Here is a 20229-nt window from a genome sequence, read left to right as displayed (position 1 = left end):
TCTCTCTTATATTGTCTTTACTAAATCTGGTGATCAGCATAGTTAAAAAGTAACTGCCAGACAAGGGTGTAGCAGAAGCTCCCCAGAAGTTTCCATTGTGCACCCCATTGTATGGGGCAGGTGGCTCAGTGCATTAAATGTCTGGGGCAGAGGGTTTGCCTTCTTAGGGGTGTATGTGTGTTGGGTGTGGGACAGGGGAATGGGGGTGCCTCCCAGGACTGTTTATATTCAAAAAGGAAGTGTGTGGTCACTGACATTTCTCTACACATCCAAACTCAAGTAAGTATTTGGTCATTTCCCAGAAACATCTGGAGATTGGGGAAAGAAAACAAAAACCAAACAACAGGGGGAAAAAAAAAAACCTTAAAATTCACCGTTTTTGAAGACTTCCGAATGAACAATCTTTTTCCACAGGCTACCCCGATTTTCTTGCCTTCTCTGCCGTGTTTGGCACTGTTCATTCTGGGTCTCCCCTTGAGTTCTGGAGGTTGCCAGCTGCAAACTTTACGCATCAGGGCCTCAGTTACACTTACCTCAACTAAGAAAAGGGAAAAACAGAAGTGAGGAGCCAATAAAGCCTATAAACATGTTCCTACCGTTGGTACACTGCCGTTTATGGAGAAAACTCACTTTTAAGATTTTAATAAGCTCTCCAACTTCATCATTATTATTTTTTTCTCCCTCAAAGCACAAAGCTCAGCTGTTTTGGCACGTTGGAAACTGAAGTCTGGAATTTTTAGAAGAGGAAACATGTGGGAAGGGACCTAGTACCCTGGGCAGGTGAAGAAGTTGAGCAGTTTTCCTAAAATATGATAAAGGGCCTTTGGCCTGGAAAGTTAACCCAAACCTCTGGAGAGTAAGGTGAAAACTCACTGAACAAAACAAGGGAGCTGGACTGGGCTTTCCTAGTGTCTAAAGATACACTTCCGTGGCCTTTTAAAAATGGTGTCAAGAGGGGTGGGCAGATTGCTCAGCATTTAACAGTTGTGGTGTTTTGTTTGTTCTCATTTTTATTTATTTATTTATTTTATGATAGGGTTGCTCTGTGCAGTCCTGGTTGTCCTGGAACTAGCTCTGTAGACCAGATTGACCTCAGACTCAGAGATCTGCTTGCCTAAGGCGTAGGCCGCTGCTGCCACCGCCACCACCGCCATCTGGCTTGTTTGCATTGAACAGCTCTTATGATGCTTGCAGAGAACCTGGGTTCTGTTCCCAGCACCCACCATTCGTGGACTCACTGCCTGTTCTGATGCCCTCTAGTCTCCGTGGGCCCTTGTGTATACACGTGGTACCCATAAACTCACACAGCCTCACACACATGCACATAAATAAAACTAATAAATCTTTAAATACAAAATAAAATTTGTGGGTGGTGATGGAGATTGAACCCATAGCCTTGTGAATATAGGCAGGGGCTTGTCTATTGTATTACATCACTCTGTAGCTACCATTGAGTTACATCTCAGCTAAATTATCCCAGTCAGCTTCTAATGGCATCTCCCTGCCTCTACCTCCTGAGTAGCTAGGATTACAGGCCTATATAGCACTAGCCTAGTTATATTTTTGGATCCTGAATTAAAATGATAGCAATAGGAAACATGATTGTTAATCGTCTAAAAAACAAAACAAAACAAACAAATAAAACCTTAGGGAGGGCCTAGTGACATGGCTCAGCGGTTAAGAACATTGGCTGCTCTTACAGAAGACCTAGGTTCAGTTCCCAGCACCCACAGGGCAGTTCACAACTGTCTATAAGTACAGTTCCAGGGGATCTGACACCTTCATACAGATATGCATGCAAGCAAAACATCAAAGCATATAAAATAAGAATAAATAAATCAGTAAAAATGTTAAAAAAAAAAAAAAAAAACTTGGAGAATTTTTCTGGATGTGGTGGCACAGGCCTTTAAGGCCATACTAGGAATTCAACCAGAAATTCATTGCTATCATCTCCATATTTATTTATATTAGAAAAATGAACAGAATATAAATGTTCCCAGTTTCTAGAAGGATTCATTTTGTATGCTTCTGGGGACAGGCACTAAATCAACTCAATCATTCGCTACTACTTCACTAAACACCTGCGGGAGGCATGTGTGAAGTTTCTTCTGCAAATCAGGATTTCTCTGATGTCCACTGAGGAGCGTCAAGAAAAGACAGTTAAGTTTGACCCTGTTCCGTGTACTTCATCATCATCTTCTTTTTTTTTTTTTTTTTTTTTTTTTGTATGTGGAGCTGAGGATCGAACCCAGGGCCTTGTGCACTGTACCACTGAGCTAAATCCCCAACCCATGACTTCAAATTCTGCACACATAATGTAAGGGTTGTTTTCTTGGGCTGGAAATGCAACCGAGGGTTTTTATTTTGAGGGGACTCAGTCTGCAGCCAGGATGGACTGGGGCTCAGTCTGCAGTCAGGACGAACTGGGGCTAGCCTTGAAGCACTGAGTGAAATGTTTATATTGGATCACATGACTAATTTGTTGTTGTTGTTGCTGTTTTTGTTTTTTCATTTTAGGTTTTCTTTGGAAAATAGGGTGTCATACGAGTATACCCTAAGCTAGCTTCAATCTTATGTGGCTAGAAATGCCTTAAAACTTTATTATATTTGTAAAACTAGTATGTAGCACATTGGGTACCATTATGACATTTTAAAGTGTTTTTATGAACCCTCTCCCCTGAAACCTGGGCAAAAACTCCACAACAGAGGTCCTTAACTTTACTGATGTTGTGACCCTTTAATGAATTCCCTCATGCTGTGGTGATCCTCAACCATGAAATTATTATTAATATTATTTTGGCGAGGTGGTGGTGGTGCACGCCTTTAATCCCAGCACCAGAGAGGCAGAGGCAGGCAGATCTCTGTGAGTTCAAGGCCAGCCTGGACTACCAAGTGAGTTCCAGGAAAGGCGCAAAGCTACACAGAGAAACCAAAAAAAATAAATAAATAAATAAAAATTTTTTTTGACTTTTCTGAGACAAGGTTTCTCCGTGTAGTTTTGGTTCCTGTCCTGGATCTCACGCTGTAGACCAGACTGGCCTCGAACTCAGAGATCCACCTGGCTCTGCCTCCCGAGTGCTGGGATTAAAGGTGTGTGCCACAGCCTCCTGATGAAATTATTTCTGTTGCTAACTTCATAACTATAATTTTGCCACTGAGTGGTGCCTCGGTTCCTATGACCATTGGAAATCTATTTCCCAATGGTTGTGACCCAGAGGTTGAGGACCTCTGCTCTGCAGTTAAATCTCCATCCTTACATGACTACTCCAGAAGTCAATATCATCCTTACCACACACTCTTAGGACGGAACTGAGGCTGTGAAGCTTACTCAGCAAACACCTTCACCTGGTTGAGCCATCTTGCCAGCCCTGCCTCAGCCTTCTGACTGAGGAGACTACACAAGTGTGGTTAAGTACATAAACACATACATTTTAACATTTTATGCTCAGGTGAGGCTTAACCTTGGGGCCAGATTGCCTCAGACTCCCAGGTGTTGAGACCATTGGCTTCAGCTACAAGTCTTTATATTGCATTTTATGGCTGAAACATCAATTAACCAGAATCATGTTCCCTTTGCAGAGTTCATTCTTCTTGGCATTTTTAGGGCTGAGTTTTGGTCTACATAGTCCTCTCAAAAGCTGTAACCACTGGGTTAGGCCTGTAGTCCCACACATCCAGAAAGCTGTGGCAAGAAAATGTAGAGGCTTTTAGTGTGGAGCCCAGTGGGGAATGGAATTGTATCCCAAATTGAACATTTACACACTTTTTAATCTTCTCAGTTAAAATATCACCCCAAAGTTCCAAAATCAATGATGCACAGAATATAGCTTATGGTCATCCTATTTTTTTTAATTTAAATTATGCCATCTCTCTAGTTCTGAATACTGTTCTTAAATATTCTTAAAAGTATGGACTTTAAGACTGGAGGGATGGCTCAGTGGTTAGCTGCTCTTCAAAGCCGGGATTGATTCCCAGGACCCACATGTCTCATGTCAACTCACAACTAGCTGGAGCTCAAGTTCCAGAGGACTTGATACCTTCTGGCCACTGCAAGCAACCAGGTACACACATGGAACACAGACATAAAGGTAGGCAAAATATCAAAATCCATTAAAAAAAAAAAAATCACACCGGGTGGTGGTGGCGCATGCCTGTAATCCCGGCACTCAGGAGGCAGAGGCAGGTGGATCTTTGTGAGTTTGAGGCCAGCCTGGTCTACAGAGCAAGATCCAGGAAAGGCGCAAAGCTACTCAGAGAAACCCTGTCTCAAATAAACCAAAAATCATGAGTTTTATTAGTCCAAGATATGATAGTCATTAGACCTATTTTTGGTAATCTTGAATCAATGCGGTAAGTTTTTTTTTTTTAATCATACAAGACATCCAGGCCATCTTTATACTAAATTAAAACTTTATTGAATAAAGAACACTCTCCCGAGCACATGATTGGGTGGACTAGGTCTACGTTACATGCAATGAAGAAGCTGAACACGACAGTAGTTTAACATGGAATGCCAAACACATTAGTTTTTCATTGTACAAAACCATTTATGTAGCTGACGTGCAATAAGAAAAATATGATACTCAACATTTCACCAATCATATGTAACGAGTTTTTTAAAGACAGCATTTGAAGAAGCTGGTAGATGTCTTTAGCATATAGTTCAAATAAATTAGTTACATGTGCACTGCTGGAACCTCCTTCAACCCCTCTTGTATTTCAAATAACATCTTAGTGCAAACACCCAAGTTGCTCGTCACTCTAAAAGGCTGTTAAACTCAGAAGCCAAGTTCTGAATTAATGTGTAGCTGAGTAGGACAAAAATCAAATTACCACTTACTACAAAATTCCTTTAGGCACATTTAATAGTCCACTCTAAGCGTTTCTTTTTTTCTAAGTCTCTCACATTAATGACTAAAGCCTGTTTACAGTACTAAAATTCTATCATTCAAGCATCAATGATTATATTTCAGAGAAGGGAAATCATTCATTTCAGTAATGGCATTACTGCTACATTCTAAAAAGAGGGGGGAGAAGAATGAACAAAGCCAGTATCCATAATAGGACACATGAAGGAAAAAAAAAATTAGGGAAAAAGTGTGCTTTTCTCGCACAGCAGGAAGTCTATAATGTAAACACCATATTGGCCCACACCACAAAAATCCATGAGGAAGGTTCAAACTTGAACACCGTGTGCATTAGATTCAAATCTGCATTTGTGAGTTTGTACTGCCGCCTCTGCTTGTACCAATAATGACAAATAAAACACACTCTTACACACATGCACACCCACACGGAGAAATGAATTGTTAAATATTGAGCATGGCTTGCTTCCCTGATGCTAACTTGAAAAGAAACCGCTAAATGACATTACGACCGTATTGGAAATGTCGACAGAAACCATTTGGTGACTGTTAAGGGACAGTTGAGGAGGATGTACGGTGGTAACACCACACAAGGTGGGACAGATGTGCAAAAGAACCCACGGGGATGGAATTGCATGGGCGATCTTTTCTTTGAGCCTTGTCTGATCTTTGAACTGACACCAAGAATGAGAATTAAGAAGGTTAGCACAAGGTCCACCCACACCTGCAGGGTCAGGCCTAGAAGGCTTTTCTGCAAACCACAAGTTTTTGACGCTGGAATGTTTTAGCAGGGACATAGGACAGCCTATCATTTCATAAAGAAAATGCATTGCTTGAGGAAGTATGGGTTCCTGGCCAAAGCTATTTCAGTTTCTTGATAAAACAAAAAGTAAAAAGTAAAAAAAAAAAAAAAATTATCACCCACTCACTCACATGTACAGAACCATTCTTAAGGCTCGGTTGGGGGGTAGAGAGAAAGCCCTTACCTACCTATATTCACCCAATGTGACTGTTAACTAGAATTTAAGTTCTTTGAATCAACTACATTAAATTACCAATATGTACCTCCCTAATCCCCACCTGTTCCACCCAGCTATCCCTAACACCCCCAAGGAACCTAGGTATTGTAATGTCTTTGTTTTCTACGCCTCATAACTGAGGTTGTTGAGTACCACCTCCATGGGAACAACAAAATGAACACCCCAGGTATACTTTCTGTAAGCACCCCTTTTTCTCCTCCACAATCGAGTGGCATCTTTGATGCTCAAGCCTCTATCTAGATCTCCAGGTCATCAGGCCGCGGTCTGCTGCTGGCGCGGCTGCTGGCTCTGCTGGAGGGTCGCTGGTCCACAATGGCTAATGGCTGGAGTTCGTGTCCAGCGGCCATTTTTTTGGCGTTCTGGTTGTCATCGGGGAAATCAAAAGGCTGCGCGTGGGAGTTGGAGATGGTGCTTCCGGCCTGCCCCATCCGGTTTTGCTCTGCACTGTAATTGGCCCAATTTTGCTCACTAGCTTGCTTGTTGTAATTGCGGCACGAGGAGTTGTTCCTATCACCAGTAACGAGCTTGTACCCAGGAGGAGACATAGGCGAGAGTGGAGCTGTAGGTGAGGAGCAGCCATTGAAGTACGCGTATTTGGGAGAGCCGCAGTCTTTGGAGGGGCTCAGTGGGCCGGTGGTGGCGTGGTAAGGATCGCTCCTGCCCTTCACGCGATCCTTGACGCCCTTGAAGAAGACGTAGAAGAGTTCGATGATATTCAGGGCGAGGGACACCAAGGACACCACCAGCATGAAGATGATGAAGATGGTTTTCTCCGTGGGACGCGAGAGGAAGCAGTCCACCTGATGGGGGCAGGGGTCTCTTTTGCAGGTGTAGACGGCACTCAGGCTGAACCCATAGATGTACCACTGGATCAGGAGGAAGGCCACCTCGAAGACGGACTTGAAGAGGATGCTGATGATGTAGGTTCTCAGCAGGCCGCCCCTCATCTTCACCTTGCCGTGCTCTTCGATCCCGTACTTGAACTTCTTGATTTCAATCTGCTTCAGGTGCATATCCACATTGGCGCCGTCCGTCTGGGCCACTTTGAGCTCCTCCTCTTTCTTGTTCAGTTTCTCCTCCTTTCTCATCACGTAGAACACGTGAGCCAAATACAGGAGCGTGGGCACGGACACGAATATGATCTGAAGGACCCAGAAGCGCACGTGAGAGATGGGGAACGACTTGTCGTAACAGACATTTTCACAACCCGGTTGTTGAGTGTTACAGCGGAAGGCCGACTGCTCGTCACCCCACGCTGACTCAACCGCGGTCCCCAGCAGCAGGATTCTGAAAATGAAGAGCACAGACAGCCACACCTTCCCCCCAGCCGTGGAGTAGGCTTGGACCTTGTCCAGAAGCTTCCCTAAGGCGCTCCAGTCACCCATATCTGGGCACCTCCTAAGGAAAAAAAAGAAAGAAAGCAACTCAATGATTATAGACTGCAAATTGGTGCATATATATACACACACAAAAATCAAAATAAGGCAGATTCAACCCAAACCAAACCAAAATTCAAGTGCAACCCTGGCTGTATTTTCCAAAGATGAAGTCAGAAGTAACGGCACCTAGCTAGTGCCAACCTGTGGGAGGATGTATTCCTCGCTGTCACCACCGCAGTGCCATGTGACCCGAAAGGCTCTCTCTCTGCCTTTTTGTTGTTGTTTTGGTTTTTCAAGACAGGGCAGGGCTTCTCTGTGTAAACAGCCCTAACCGGTCCTAGAACTAGCTCTATAGACTTGGCTGGCCTTGAACTCACAGAAACACACCTGCCTCTGCCTCCCCAAGTGCCGGGATTAAAGGCGTGCACCACCACAGCCTGGCTGCCTCTGCTTATTTATTTGTCTGATAAACAAGGACAGTTCTTGGCTGGGAGGCCAGGGTCTGTACGCATGCTTAAGCAAACGCTATAGTGTATAATTAAAGTATAGGGATCTAAGCAAGGACTTGAGAAAGGACTTACAGGGCCTTCCATAGCAACTAACCCTAGTTCCCAAAATGTTAGGATATTGTCTCAATCCCAATTTCACTCTGAAGTGTTTCTCCATGATACATCAGGCATGTAATTTGTGTGCATTCTGTGTGAAGGACATTTGTCCACTTCTCTTCCTTTCTTTGACGGGCCTCCTGTATTAGCCCAGGTTGGTTGTTTTTGAAGTTGTGCTCTTCCTGCCTCTCTCTGCCTCCTGGGATTCTGGGCATGTGCTCCCATACTTGGTCTGTTTTCTATCTAGCATGAGGCAGGAGGACTGATGAGTTTGAGGCTATCCTGCCACTGTGCCTAAGTAAAATCTCCACACTAGCATCCACATTTCCACTGAGTTCACTGTGTCTCAATACCATTTAATAGCTTGACAGAGGAAAAAGAACCATATCAAGAGTATTTTTCTCAGCCCAGCAGTGGTAGTGCCTTTCATCCCAGGACTTCAGGAGGCAGAGGCAGGCAGATCTCTGAGTTCAAGGCCAACCTGGTCTACAGACTGGTTTCTAGGGCAGCCAGGGCTACACAGAGGAACCCTGGGTTTTTGTTTGTCTCTAAAACCAACCAAAAACCAAAACCAGAACCAAACAAAAAAGAATATGTGAGAAAATAAGATTGCCTTTCCCAGTTCTCTTGGCGAGTTTTGGACCTTGAACCAGGAGTGGCAGGGCATGCCTATAACTTCTGCTCTCAGCAGGGACCAACAGGAGAATCACTACCAATGAGGCCAGCCTGGGTTCCAGACCAGCAAGGGCTACAAAGTTAGGTCCCGTCTCAAAAAACAAAGCAGGAATGGGAAAATGGCTTACTTAGCAGGCGAGGACTCAAACCACCAAGCCTGACAACCTGAGCTTGAGCCCCAGGACTCACTTAAATGGCAGAAGGAGAAAACCTCCCTTCAAATTTTGGGAAGGAAACAGCTTCCTGCCTACCCAGAAAACTCGTGGTCCTTAGACCAAGACATTCCAATGATCGGATCACACAGAGGCTTTGAAGGCAGAGGAAAGTTTCTCTGGGATTCAGATGATGCAGACACACAGTTTTTAACAAGGGTGACAGCCAGGGACAATGCAACAAGTACCAGGACAGAGGTAGTCAGGGACGAACTGCCTTCAGCTCCTGAGGGAGGGGTGGGGTTGTGAATCTCTCCTGGCTCCATCCATGGGTACCTCAGGTGATGATCACACTCCTGCCAAAACTAGAAGGTGTGGGTGGGAAGGTCCAGGCAAACAACATTTTCTAAACAACCATAAACAAAAGGAAGGCTCTTTCCCACTTTTCGGGAGGTCATTTCAGACTGTGAAATCGGTGTATGCAATGTAATCAAAGAGCAGCAAGGGCTGGCCAGGGTCCAGAGTTAAAAGGCCATGGGAAGGCTTGAAGTGAAGGGAATAATTTAATCGTGATAGACAGTATAATGGTTTGGGAACATAAAAGAGAAAGCCTCTAATTTAGCAGAAAATGCTAGACTAGAACTGAAGGGTAGTCCACAAGGGTCAAACAAACATCAGAATTCTTTGGAGCCGCATCCAGACAGTTCTATGTGATGATGTGTAAATTGGCCCCACTTCTGTTGGTAAAGAATTATAATATTCTGCCAGGGTCATCTGCTTTTGCTCAGATCGCCAGTTGCTGGGAGGTGGGGCGGTGAAAACAAAGTGATCAGATGGTTGCACACATCTCATCAGAATCCGCACAGCAATAAGATCAAGGCAAGCAGGATGCTCAGAGGCAGACTGGGCACCACAGAAGCTTTTAGTCAGCACATCCTCGTTCTTCAAAGTGAAATACAACTGAGGACACTGGTGGGAGTTCATTATTAAATTCTTTATATCCCGGAGTAAGAAACTCAGCTTCTGTATAATTCTGAGATTCCTCAAAAGTATTCCCAGTGCCAGGGCATGTGAACTAGGTCACTAGTCGGTTCTCTAGGTAATAGTTTTTCTTTCTTTCTTCTTTTTTTTTTTTTTAATTGCACCAGCAATTTAATTGCAAAGTTGCCTTTTCTTGAAGCACCCACGCAGTAGTCATTTGCATTAATGAGTTACAGCCTTTCATCTGAATAAGATATGAATTATCCAATTTGGGCACTCCAGCTCCTGTAACATGTAGACACCTGTTATTACCACTATCATAGATACCATCAAATGCTGAATGTGATGGCTCATCGTGTGACTCCAAACTTAGTTACCTGTTTTTAGTTGTTCACTGTTATCAACCAACAGTTCTATCCACTGGCTGTTCTTTAATATTTTCACTTTTCCAGATCTTAGAGATCATCCAGACCAAAAAAAGAATTATTTTGGTTCTTCAGCATAGGGTCTTGCTATGAACTCTTGACTAGCCTCTAGCTTACTTCCTATGTAACCCAGGCTAGCTTTGAACTCCCACCTTAGCCTCCCAGAACACAATTATAACAATGGTCTCTAAGACAATGGTTTGTGCAAAATTCTCTGCTATAGGTTCTTTTTTCTTTTCCCCTTTGAGTCAGGGTTATGTAGCCCAGGCTGTCCTCAGGTTATACACAGAAGGATGGCCCTGGACCTCCTGCCTGCAGCTCTGCCGTGCTTACAGGCCCAAATGAGCACTCACTCAAAATTTAGCTCGACTTGCAGCCCTTAATAGCAGATGTTTGACAGAGACCAGGTCAGCCACTCTTCTAGTATTTTCTGTTTCCCAGGCTAAATCACTTTCTTTTGCTGGACACAACCACCAAGGTCAGATGCTCAAAGCTCCACCCATCTCATGTGACCTTCAGAAGGACCCACTTTGGTCTCTTTACAGTTGCTCTAGAACCTCGGTCTCATAACAGCATTTGCTGACATACATGCCTGGCACTCCAGAGTGGAATGAATCTGAAGTCCTGGAAGGCAAGGCCCGAGAAATCATCTTTTGTTTTGTTTTGATCACTGTTTAAAACAAATGTCCCAGGTGGTTCCGAAGTAAAATTTTGTAGGCAAGCAGGAGACCAAACAGTGGCTCCTCAGAAGTTTGGGCGTTTCCCTGACCAAAAAATATTTCCAAGTGGCAGAACATCTAGGAAGGAGAGAAGGCCAGAGTGTCTAAATATTTAGTTGGAGGTACGGAACATTCAGGGACAGCAGAGCTCCGCCACCTGCAAACTGAGGTCACCCTTGGCCCCTCTGTTCCATCAGTCACTCTCTGCTACTGCCCAAGATCACAGAAACGGAACTGTTTAACCTAAACGAATTGTCTTAAAAAGAGTTTACATTTGAAATAAAACTAGCTGGCTGTCCCGCTCCCTAGAGTCTTAACAAAGCATCCTGTAGAAGCTGTGGTCAAATCGCATGCCCTTGGTATCAAAATAATATTTCAACTGCGGTAACTTACTTGATTGTATGGATTTTGATGGACAACTATGATGAGTAAGAAATAAAATTACTGATCACTACAGTGGGCTTTAATAGCATCTTTTGAGGAAGGGCCAGGCTCAGCCTAGCACTAGGTTTCCTTTGTACCCAGGGTGACTTTGAACTCCTGGCCCCTTTGCTTTTCCCTCAAGTGATGAGATTAGAGGCATGTGTCACCATGCCCAGCTGGTAGCATTCTTCTTTGAGAGATCGAACTGTGTTAACTCGGCTGGTTTCAAACTGCCTGCCTCTGTCTCCAAAGTGCTAGGATTAAAGGCGTGTGCCACCACTCCTAGCTGGGAACCATCTCAGAATGAGGGAAAGTGAATTTAGATGAAGGTCCTTCAATATTGTAAATAAAATTATACTCTCTAGAAATACACAAGGGAATGTCTGTGGAAGTTCTTGATAAAGTCTCTTAATGGACCATTTAATAGAGGAGGCTATTATTGCTTTGTGTGTGTTCCAGCCTGCCACGACTCCCACCCCTCACCTTAGCCTTAAACTCATGTCCGCCTCCCAAATGCTGAGTTTATCCCAACTCCATTGTAGGTTTTTGCTGTTTTCTTTTCAAGACAGGTTTCTTTCTGTGAAGCACAGGCTGTCCTTGAACTCAGAGATCCACCCGCCTCTGCCTCCCAAGCACCAAAATTAAAGATGTGCGTCACCACGTCCAATATCATATGCTAAGTCTAAAACACTGTATGCTCCTAAAACTCCTAAAGTACAAACTTTCCTACTATTTTTCTTTAGCTTTTATAAGGAAACCTGCCCCTTATACTAAATGCTCAATAGTGACTTTCCCTCTCTACTTCCAACCACAGACAGATGGATTTTTTTTTGGGTTGTTTGTTTTGGGCAACTTTAAGTTGACACATACATAACATACCTGAATTTAATTTGAAAGATAAGCTTTATCTTCAAGATGAAATCAGACTATGACTGCTTCCTCCCAGCTTCCTAGCATTTAGCCTGACTCACCTCTCTTCAAGTTTTCTGGCCGCTCCTCTTGCCAAAATATTTGCATCTCAGCTCCACACTACACTCCTCTTCATTTCAGCTCTCATTAGCAAACTTTCCTGAGCAGGAACTATGCAAGGGTCCTTTCCCAGGTCCCGGAATTTCCTGCTTCCCGTCCTATTTTTTTTTTTAAACAGCTTTCCTCTACACCACGTCACACATTTGCATACTGTCAGGATCCTCTAGAATGTGAACCCTGGGAGGGAACTGGGGGGTGGGGGTGGCGCGGACTCTCATCAGGTGTAATCTCAGCATTTAGGAAGCTGAGACAGATGGATCTCGACAAATTGAAGGTCAGAGTCAGGTCTACGAGAGCAAGACCGCCTCAAAACAGAGCAAAATAAATCAAGATCTTTGAAAAAGCCAGAGGGGCTGGAGAAATGGTCCAGCGGTTAGGATCGCTTGTTGCCCTTGAAGACATGGGTTTGGTTCTCCACATGCCTGTCTATGGCTTCAGCAGCTTCAGAGGATCTAACGCCCTCTTTGAACCTGTGGGTTTCAGGCACACACATGTTGTACATTCAGGCAAGAACACTTAGCAAAGTTTAATTGCGTGCCCCACTCTCCACCCCATCACCCAGAAGTAGTGCCTAAAATTTCAAAGGACAGTTTTGCTTAAGGACTGCTGTTTGTTGAAGCAATGTACTTCAATCATTTGAGCCATTTATTATTATTATTTTTTCATTTTTTGAAACAGGGTTTCTCTGTGTAGTCTTGGCTGTCCTGGAACTCACTCCGTAGACCATCTGGTTGGCCCCAAACTCAGAGGACCACCTGCCTCTGGCACCCAAGTGCTGGGATTAAAGGCATGCACCACCACACCCAAGTTGAGCTGCTTAAATTTAGGAGATGTGACCTCAGTGGTGGTGAAAAGACCCTCCAAGAAATGCTCCTGTGTTCCCCCAGTTCTGATGGATGGTAACACACAATTTCAAGGTAACAAAGGACAAAAATCACAGAGGCAGTCTACTTGAAATGCTTGCTTAAAGAATGACCAATGTGGGAGATGGTTCTGGATAGAGGAGCAGAGCTGATGTTAACCAGCTAATGTAGTAGCTCTACACAGCCTGAGTCTAGAGGTGATCTGAATTAGCACACCACAGAAAACATCTCCAGATCAGACAAACTCAACCTTTGCAACCTTATACCTGGAGAATATGCTTAGCTCTTGTCAATGAAACCTATTCAATGTAATCACTGTTACAAATTCTGACACACAGGTGTCAGATTACCTCAATTCCTTTGTAAGGGATTCCCTATTATTCCCAGTCTCGTGGAAAAAAGACAGCTTTATCGTCCTGCCTACACATCCTCATCTGAACAGTCAAAATAGAGCAGACTCCACAGAATGAGGTAAACTGTGGCTAAGACCCCCCCCCAAGAAGATGGTGAACCAAGAGACAATCTCTGCCTTTGTTCACCACCTGCCACCCAGCTCTCCTGCCAAAGGTTGCTCAGTCAACTTTAGGGATGGGGGTGATGGGAGTTAGAAGCTACAGTCTAAAAGTCATATTCAACTGCCATCCAAGTAACTTTAAAAAGCCATCATTTTTGTTAATTTCGTCTGCCTCCATCCACCCACACCCACCTCCAAAGATAGCTTACTAAACAATGCTGTTACTCTGAGTATGTAAACACAGGTTTAGGGTGCCCAAATATATTAAGAACAATCTAGGTGGGGCAGTGGTGGCTTTAATCCCAGCACTCAGGAAGCAGAGGCAGGTGAATCTCTGTGAGTTCGAGGCCAGCCTAGCCTACAAAATGAGTTCCAGGAAAAGCTCCAAAAGCTTTCCCAAACCCTGTCTGGGGGAAAAAAAATCTATTTGCCTCAGTAAGCACTCTATGAGATAACCCATGTATTCCATGCTTTTAATTACCACCATGATAAAATATTTTGGTATCTTTTTCTATAAGAAAATAGTAACTAAAACTGTTCAAACAATATAGTTTCTAGAAACTGTAAACAGCTAGAAAAATTGAGACATGAAGTTCAGGCAAGTTACCTAAAGAACCAACCATGGGTTGAATTTTGGCAAAAGGTATTTTGCTCACACATCTCTACATGGTAAATTAATCAGTTATCCCAAAAACTCAAAACACATCCCCACCTTCTTGCCTAGAAGTAGCAGGGAGTTTCTTTGTTTTTTGTTTTTGTTTTTGTTTTTTTTAAAGCTTGGAAGTATCTATACTGAATGTGGACGTTAATGATACAGAAGATGATTACAGTTTCTCTCCTGAGCTGAGCTGGATCGGCCTCAGTGCCTCAAGAGTCAAACAGAATCTTGAAGGGAAGTTAGAACAACCGGAAAGGTGGAGTCGCAGGTATTAATCAGTGGGTGACTTTCCTATCATTCCCTTCCCTCGGGGTATATAAAGTTTCTACAGTTCACACCGAGCTACACCTCTGCACACGGTAATAATTAAAGCAAGGCAGTGTCCGCCATCCCCTTCTCTCTCTGCGTGAATTGGAAAAAGTCTGAATTGGAAAAAGTCTAAGTAACCAAACGCTGCTGCTCCCTAACTGGAAGGAAATGCAGCCTTCCTTTGCCCGCTGCTGACTTTAGAACCAAACTTCCCATGGAAGGTCATGGGAAGGAGAGGAGGAATCAATCCCAAACTGCAAAGGATGAGATGATGGGGCAGCAGCGATGTTGAAGAACTTCAAAGGGGCACTAGAAAAAAATACGGTAGGCGTTAAGACCGTGGGAGATCAAAGCACGACCACCGGGAGCCGCAGGCAAAAGACGGTGGCTTTCACACACTGGGGAGACACAGTCCAGTAATTGAGAATTCAACACCTCACCAGGACAGAATGTACGGCCTGTAATTGTGCTCATTTTCACTCAACTTGGCCTACCAAGCAGAATCTAGGTCCTCATTAGCATATTCTATTATTCTACAGGCTTTTATTTTCAGCAATTCTCAAAAAAAAAAAAAAAAAATTAACATTAAGGTTCCTCTTGGCACACTGCTGGCCGTTGGACTGGTAAGACTCACCACTTTTCAGTCACTACTACTTTGATGGGGGAACAAAGGAAATTAAACCCACCTCGAAACACAGCTCGGTAGGTTTTTAGATCTCTATTCTGCTCTCCCCACCCGAAACCCAGCGCGGGGAGGGAAGGGAAGCTCGCCTCCGCGCGCGCGGGCGGGCTGGGGAGCGCCCGTCCAAGGCTCTGCCAGACGTGCCCAGCGAGCGTTAGGTGGACCCGAGGGCACGAACCGCAGAGCTCTGCTCGGAACTCAAGGTTTGAATTTCCCAATCCTGAACGGATTTGTCTCAGCCCACGTCAGGAGCTGCCGCACGGTTTCTCGAAGGGTCTTCTTTGCCCCTCCTTCTTCCGCCCCGCCTCACTCTTGGGGAATTTCAAGAGTTTCCACGAGTGTTACAAGTGCCTTGGCCAGCACCGAGGCTCCCTAGGTGTTCAGAGACCCTTCCCAGGGGCTGCACCCCACGAGTTTGGCGGGGGGGGGGAGAATTGGGTGAGAAAAGGTGGTGTGGAGGGGAAGACGTTGGACTGTCAACTTTAATTAAGTCGATCGCTTGCTCTTTGACCGACGGGCGGCGAGCCCGGTCTCCCCTCCCCCTTGGCGGGCAGAGGTCTGGACCGCCAAAGCCCGGAGGCTGCTGCGGGGAGCGCGAGCGGAGCACAGGATGCTAAGATGGCAGGGCCCGCGCAACCCGCCTCCCCAAAGCTTACACTTCGGTTCCACTCTCAGCCTCATCGGGTACAACCCCCCTGCCCCCCCCCCCAAAAAAAAACTTCAATACAGGCTCACCCTGAGTTATTTCCGTCTGGATTTAGGCGGGACAGAATGAACTCGGGGCAAAGTGCTTTACAGAAATGTGTTACCAATAAAATAAATAAAGCAAAACAAAAAAGCTTTAAGACGGACCCCTTTTAAGCCGCACGCTAACATCATCTTTGCCTAGTGCTTAGCCCCCGGGTAGCGCCAACTCAAAACTGTCCCAGCAGCCCCAAAGGCGCTGCAGGTCTCCTGCGCGGGCAGGCGGGAGTGGGGGGCTGGGGGTAAGCTCCCTCTAAAGTGCAGCTTCGGAAAGTGCCTTTCCCCTATTCCTTCTAGGAGCTCGTGTTTTAGCAGTTGATTTTGGAAAAGTATCCTCCTGGCACACACACTCTCTCTAAAACGCCCGTTTCTCCCCTAACGCTCCTCTTAAGTCACCACCACCGATCCAAGATTTCTCCTGGCCCGGTGCTGCCAGCGTGGTGGAGGAAAAAGCTGGCGGTGCGTGCTAAGGGGTTCACCCCGAAGCAGCGCGCGGGCTTTGCACAAAGTAACTACTGTTGGCCGGAACAGCAGCCTCCTGATCTCCCCATCTTCTGGCTTAATCCTGAAAAGTCTAAAAACGAACCACGTGGAAGTCAAGTAGCCGCAGCTTCTCAACAAAGCACTCTGTCACAAAAGGGATCTGCTTTTTGAAGGCTGCAGAACGGCGGTCAGTATTTCCATATGAAAAAAAAAAAAGCACGCCGTGTACAACACTATCGGAGGCACACTAAGCAAACTTGACGGAAATGTGCAAGCCAACTCTCCCCCCCACCCACACCAAGCCCCCACCACCCGCAACACCCACCCCATTAGTGACTACCGAAAAGTAAAAAGTTAGGCTCCGCAACAGATCCAAATTTAGTAACTTGGTTCCTTACGCTGGTTGGAAAAGTTTTGAGTCTTTTACCTGTTGCATTGTCAGGAAAACTTTCTAAACAACCCAATTCTAAGTCAGCACGTGGCGATGAAAGGCCCTTTGAAGTCCATCGCTCGGCTGGCAGAATCATAAGGCAAAGTGACAACGCATTTATAAACCGCAATAGGAGAGCTTTCCTTACAGAAGAAGACGCTAATAGGTAAAGTGGGTTTGTTCTTTTTCTTTTTTCAAAAACTTACTCTTTCGCTTAATGAAAGCGAAGCTGGCGCGCCAAAGCGGTGAGGCTCCTTGGAGGCCGAAGTCAAAGCAAAGGAGGGCTTAGGCTCTCGGACCTGTCTATTTAAAGTTTAAAAGTCTGCTGCTGTTTGGTACTTTCCTCACGCCTTCCCCCAATGAAAGAAAAGTGCTGATACCTCGTAAAAGCGTTTTTCTAACTTGGAGCACAGAGCTTTTAAAAGTTTCAAGCCACTGACTCAACTCGAAGGCGGGGCTAGGAGAAAGGGGAGGGAGGGAGGAAGGAAAGGCGGGGACGAGGCTGGTGAGCGTGGGGCTGAGCAGGCAGAAGAAGCAGCCGGGTCAAAATAAAGTGCAATCTGAACGTGCCGAAGAGAAAGGAAAAAAGAAAAGAGAAAAAAAAAAAAAAGAGAGAGAGAGAGAGAGAGAGAGAAAAGCAAGGAAAGAGCCCTAGATATACCTCCGCCACTACTTGGCTGTGACTCCTCACAGATTAAAAACTGTTGAGTCTAGCTTTGGCTTCATCAAATGACCAGGGAAAGGGAGACTAAGTACGTTTTATATTACATTTTCTAAACTAAATAAACCAAAAAAAAAAAAAAAAGTACAGTACATTAAAACGGGGGAGACAAGGCTAACCAGTGTGGACTTGTTCTGTGTTGCCCAAGCTGTGTGAAGCTTGAGGTGGGTGTGAGTGATCTTTCTTATGACCTAATTCTCTTGCTCTTAAACACGGACAATTAACAAAGGAAAGAAGCGGTGGGCATGGGAAAGGCATTTCACAACCAGATGTGTGTGGTGGTGTATCTACCCCTGAAGCTTCTGGACTGAGTTAGGTATTTTTACGTGTTCTTTCAATTAAGCACAAGAAGATGCGTGTTGTAATATATCACGTATATAATTTTTGACTGAAATGTTGATACTGACCTCTACCAGATCTCCAAGGAAGTGAAAATTTATAACTTAGGCCTATCCATACCAACAATTTAGTATTTAAATCTGCACTGAGATGTCAGAATTCCCTTAAAAAACAAACAAACAAACAAAAACCAAAAACTGCAGATTAGAGTTGCCAGATGCATTATATTGGCATAAAGTGGCTCAGAAAACTTCACCCCCTCTCTGGATCATGTCCCCGGAAGCCCAGCCTGGTGACTGCGTGCCTCTCCAAAGCTTTATGGTTCTCTCATCAGACTTGGTCGGGTTTCTGAAGGTCTGAGCCTGTTTCCTAGGGTGGGCAGCTTCTTTGAGGGTTCCCAGATGTCCTCCAAGAGGGCATGTGATAGGAGAGTTGCCATAAACAGGCTTCAGTGGTGTCAGACAGGGAAATCTCTTGGCCTTTTTACAGACATCGTCTGGTCGTCCTAAACTTTTCACACTAATACAGATAGCAGACCAAAGAAGGATGGCAAGGATTTCCTGGGAAATGCTTTCCCAAAGTATCCTCTGGCTGGAATGACTAAAGACCATTTGAAATCTCACCACTGAAGACACCAACATGCTCGATTACTTTTGATTGTCCCGTTCTTATTAAGGTTTGCATGTCTTTAACTTCAAACTGGGAAATGATGTTATGTTTAAGGTTTCATGCTCAGCAACCTGAAGTTTTTTAAAAACATTTAGTGTGTGTGTGTGTGTGTGTGTGTGTGTGTGTGTACACAAGTGGAAGTTAGAAACCTTCAACTTGTGAAAGTTGGCTCACTCTTTCCATTTCAAGGCTGAGCCCAGGTTGTCAGACCTGTCCACAAGCACCTTTATCACTGAGCCTTCTTGCTGACCCTTATTAAATTTATTTATTTATTTACTTATTTAGTTAGCTTTTTTTTTTTTTTTTTTTTTTTTTTTTTTTGAGAAAAGCAAACAAATTCTCTCTGTATAGCCCTGGCTGTCTTGGAACTCACTACGTAGAGCAGGCTGGCATTGAACTCATAGAGATCTGCCTGCCTCTGTCTTCCCACCACTGGGATTAAAGGTGTGTGCCACCATACCTGGCTTATTAAATTTGTTTTTAACTGATAAATTATAAGAATTGTACATAATGTTTGAGTAATGTGCTGTCTAGAGACATATGTAAAATTTGAAGTGTTAAACTCAGTATAAACATATTTGTCTGTTGAAACATTTATCACTCCCTAGGCTAAAATATCCAGATTCTGAAAAGAGATTCTTTTTGAAACACGTGATACACCACACTTACAGAACAATCGCCGTAAAATTCAGTGTCCACAAACTGGCCTCTCCCTGTTCCTCTTTTCTCTTTACAAAAACAAATTTCATTTAATTTACAGAAAGATTTGCTTGCTGGGTGTGGTGGCACACACCTTTAATCACAGTAATCCAGAGGCAAAGGCAGGCAGATTCCTGTGAGTTCAAGGCCAGCTTGGTTTATAAAGCAAGTTCCAGGACAGCCTGGGCTACGCAGAGAAACCCTGTCTCTAAAAAACAAACAAAAAGGTTTGCTTTATTTTTATAAAATTATTTGTCAAGTGCATTTATTACCAATACCTATTTCATTAATAATATTCCTGTGAATATCAATTCAGAATTAGTTGGAAAAAAAAAAAAAACAAGTTGCAATTAGTTAATAACCTTCAATAGAGCCCCCCCCCCCCACACCTTTGGTTTTTCATGACAGGGTTTCTCTGTGTAGTCCTGGCTGTCCTGGAACTCACTTTGTAGACCAGGCTGGCCTCGAACTCACAGAGATCCACCTGCCTCTGCCTCCGTGCTGGGATTATGTATATATATATCCTTAATGTAAGGTGTGTGTACTTTGTGAGGAGGCTGTGGGAGTCCCTGGGGCTGAAGTTACAGATGTTGTGAGTGGCCATGTGGGTGCTGGGAATCGAACCCAGATCTTCCTGAAGAGCAGCCAGTGCTCTCAACCTCTGAGCCATCTCTCCAGCACTCTTGAAATGCACATTATTGTAGCAACGGACAGCAGATTGTTTTTCAGAACTGTGCTTGTTAATAGGAGAGCCGACTTCACTTTTTAACTTCTTTTTTTTTCTTTCCAGAGTGGAGGACCGAACCCAGGGCCTTGCGCTTGCTA

General features: G+C 44.5%; 1 protein-coding gene across 1 annotated transcript; it reads right to left on the bottom strand.

The window, feature by feature from the left end:
- Positions 1–4392: 4392 nt before the first annotated feature.
- On the bottom strand, positions 4393–17393 carry Gja1 (gap junction protein alpha 1). Its single transcript, XM_036168966.1, is given in 4 exon segments — positions 4393–6091; positions 6093–6147; positions 6150–7303; positions 17183–17393. Coding segments are annotated over 3 exon segments (1305 nt in total). The 5' UTR covers positions 7291–7303; positions 17183–17393; the 3' UTR covers positions 4393–5982.
- Positions 17394–20229: the final 2836 nt, after the last annotated feature.

Source organism: Onychomys torridus, chromosome 19 (genome assembly GCF_903995425.1).
Source record: "Onychomys torridus chromosome 19, mOncTor1.1, whole genome shotgun sequence".
In the NCBI taxonomy this organism is placed as follows: domain Eukaryota; kingdom Metazoa; phylum Chordata; class Mammalia; order Rodentia; family Cricetidae; genus Onychomys; species Onychomys torridus.
The sequence above is the reverse complement of the archived record's forward strand: the minus strand, read 5'-3'. Positions and strand labels throughout refer to the sequence as shown.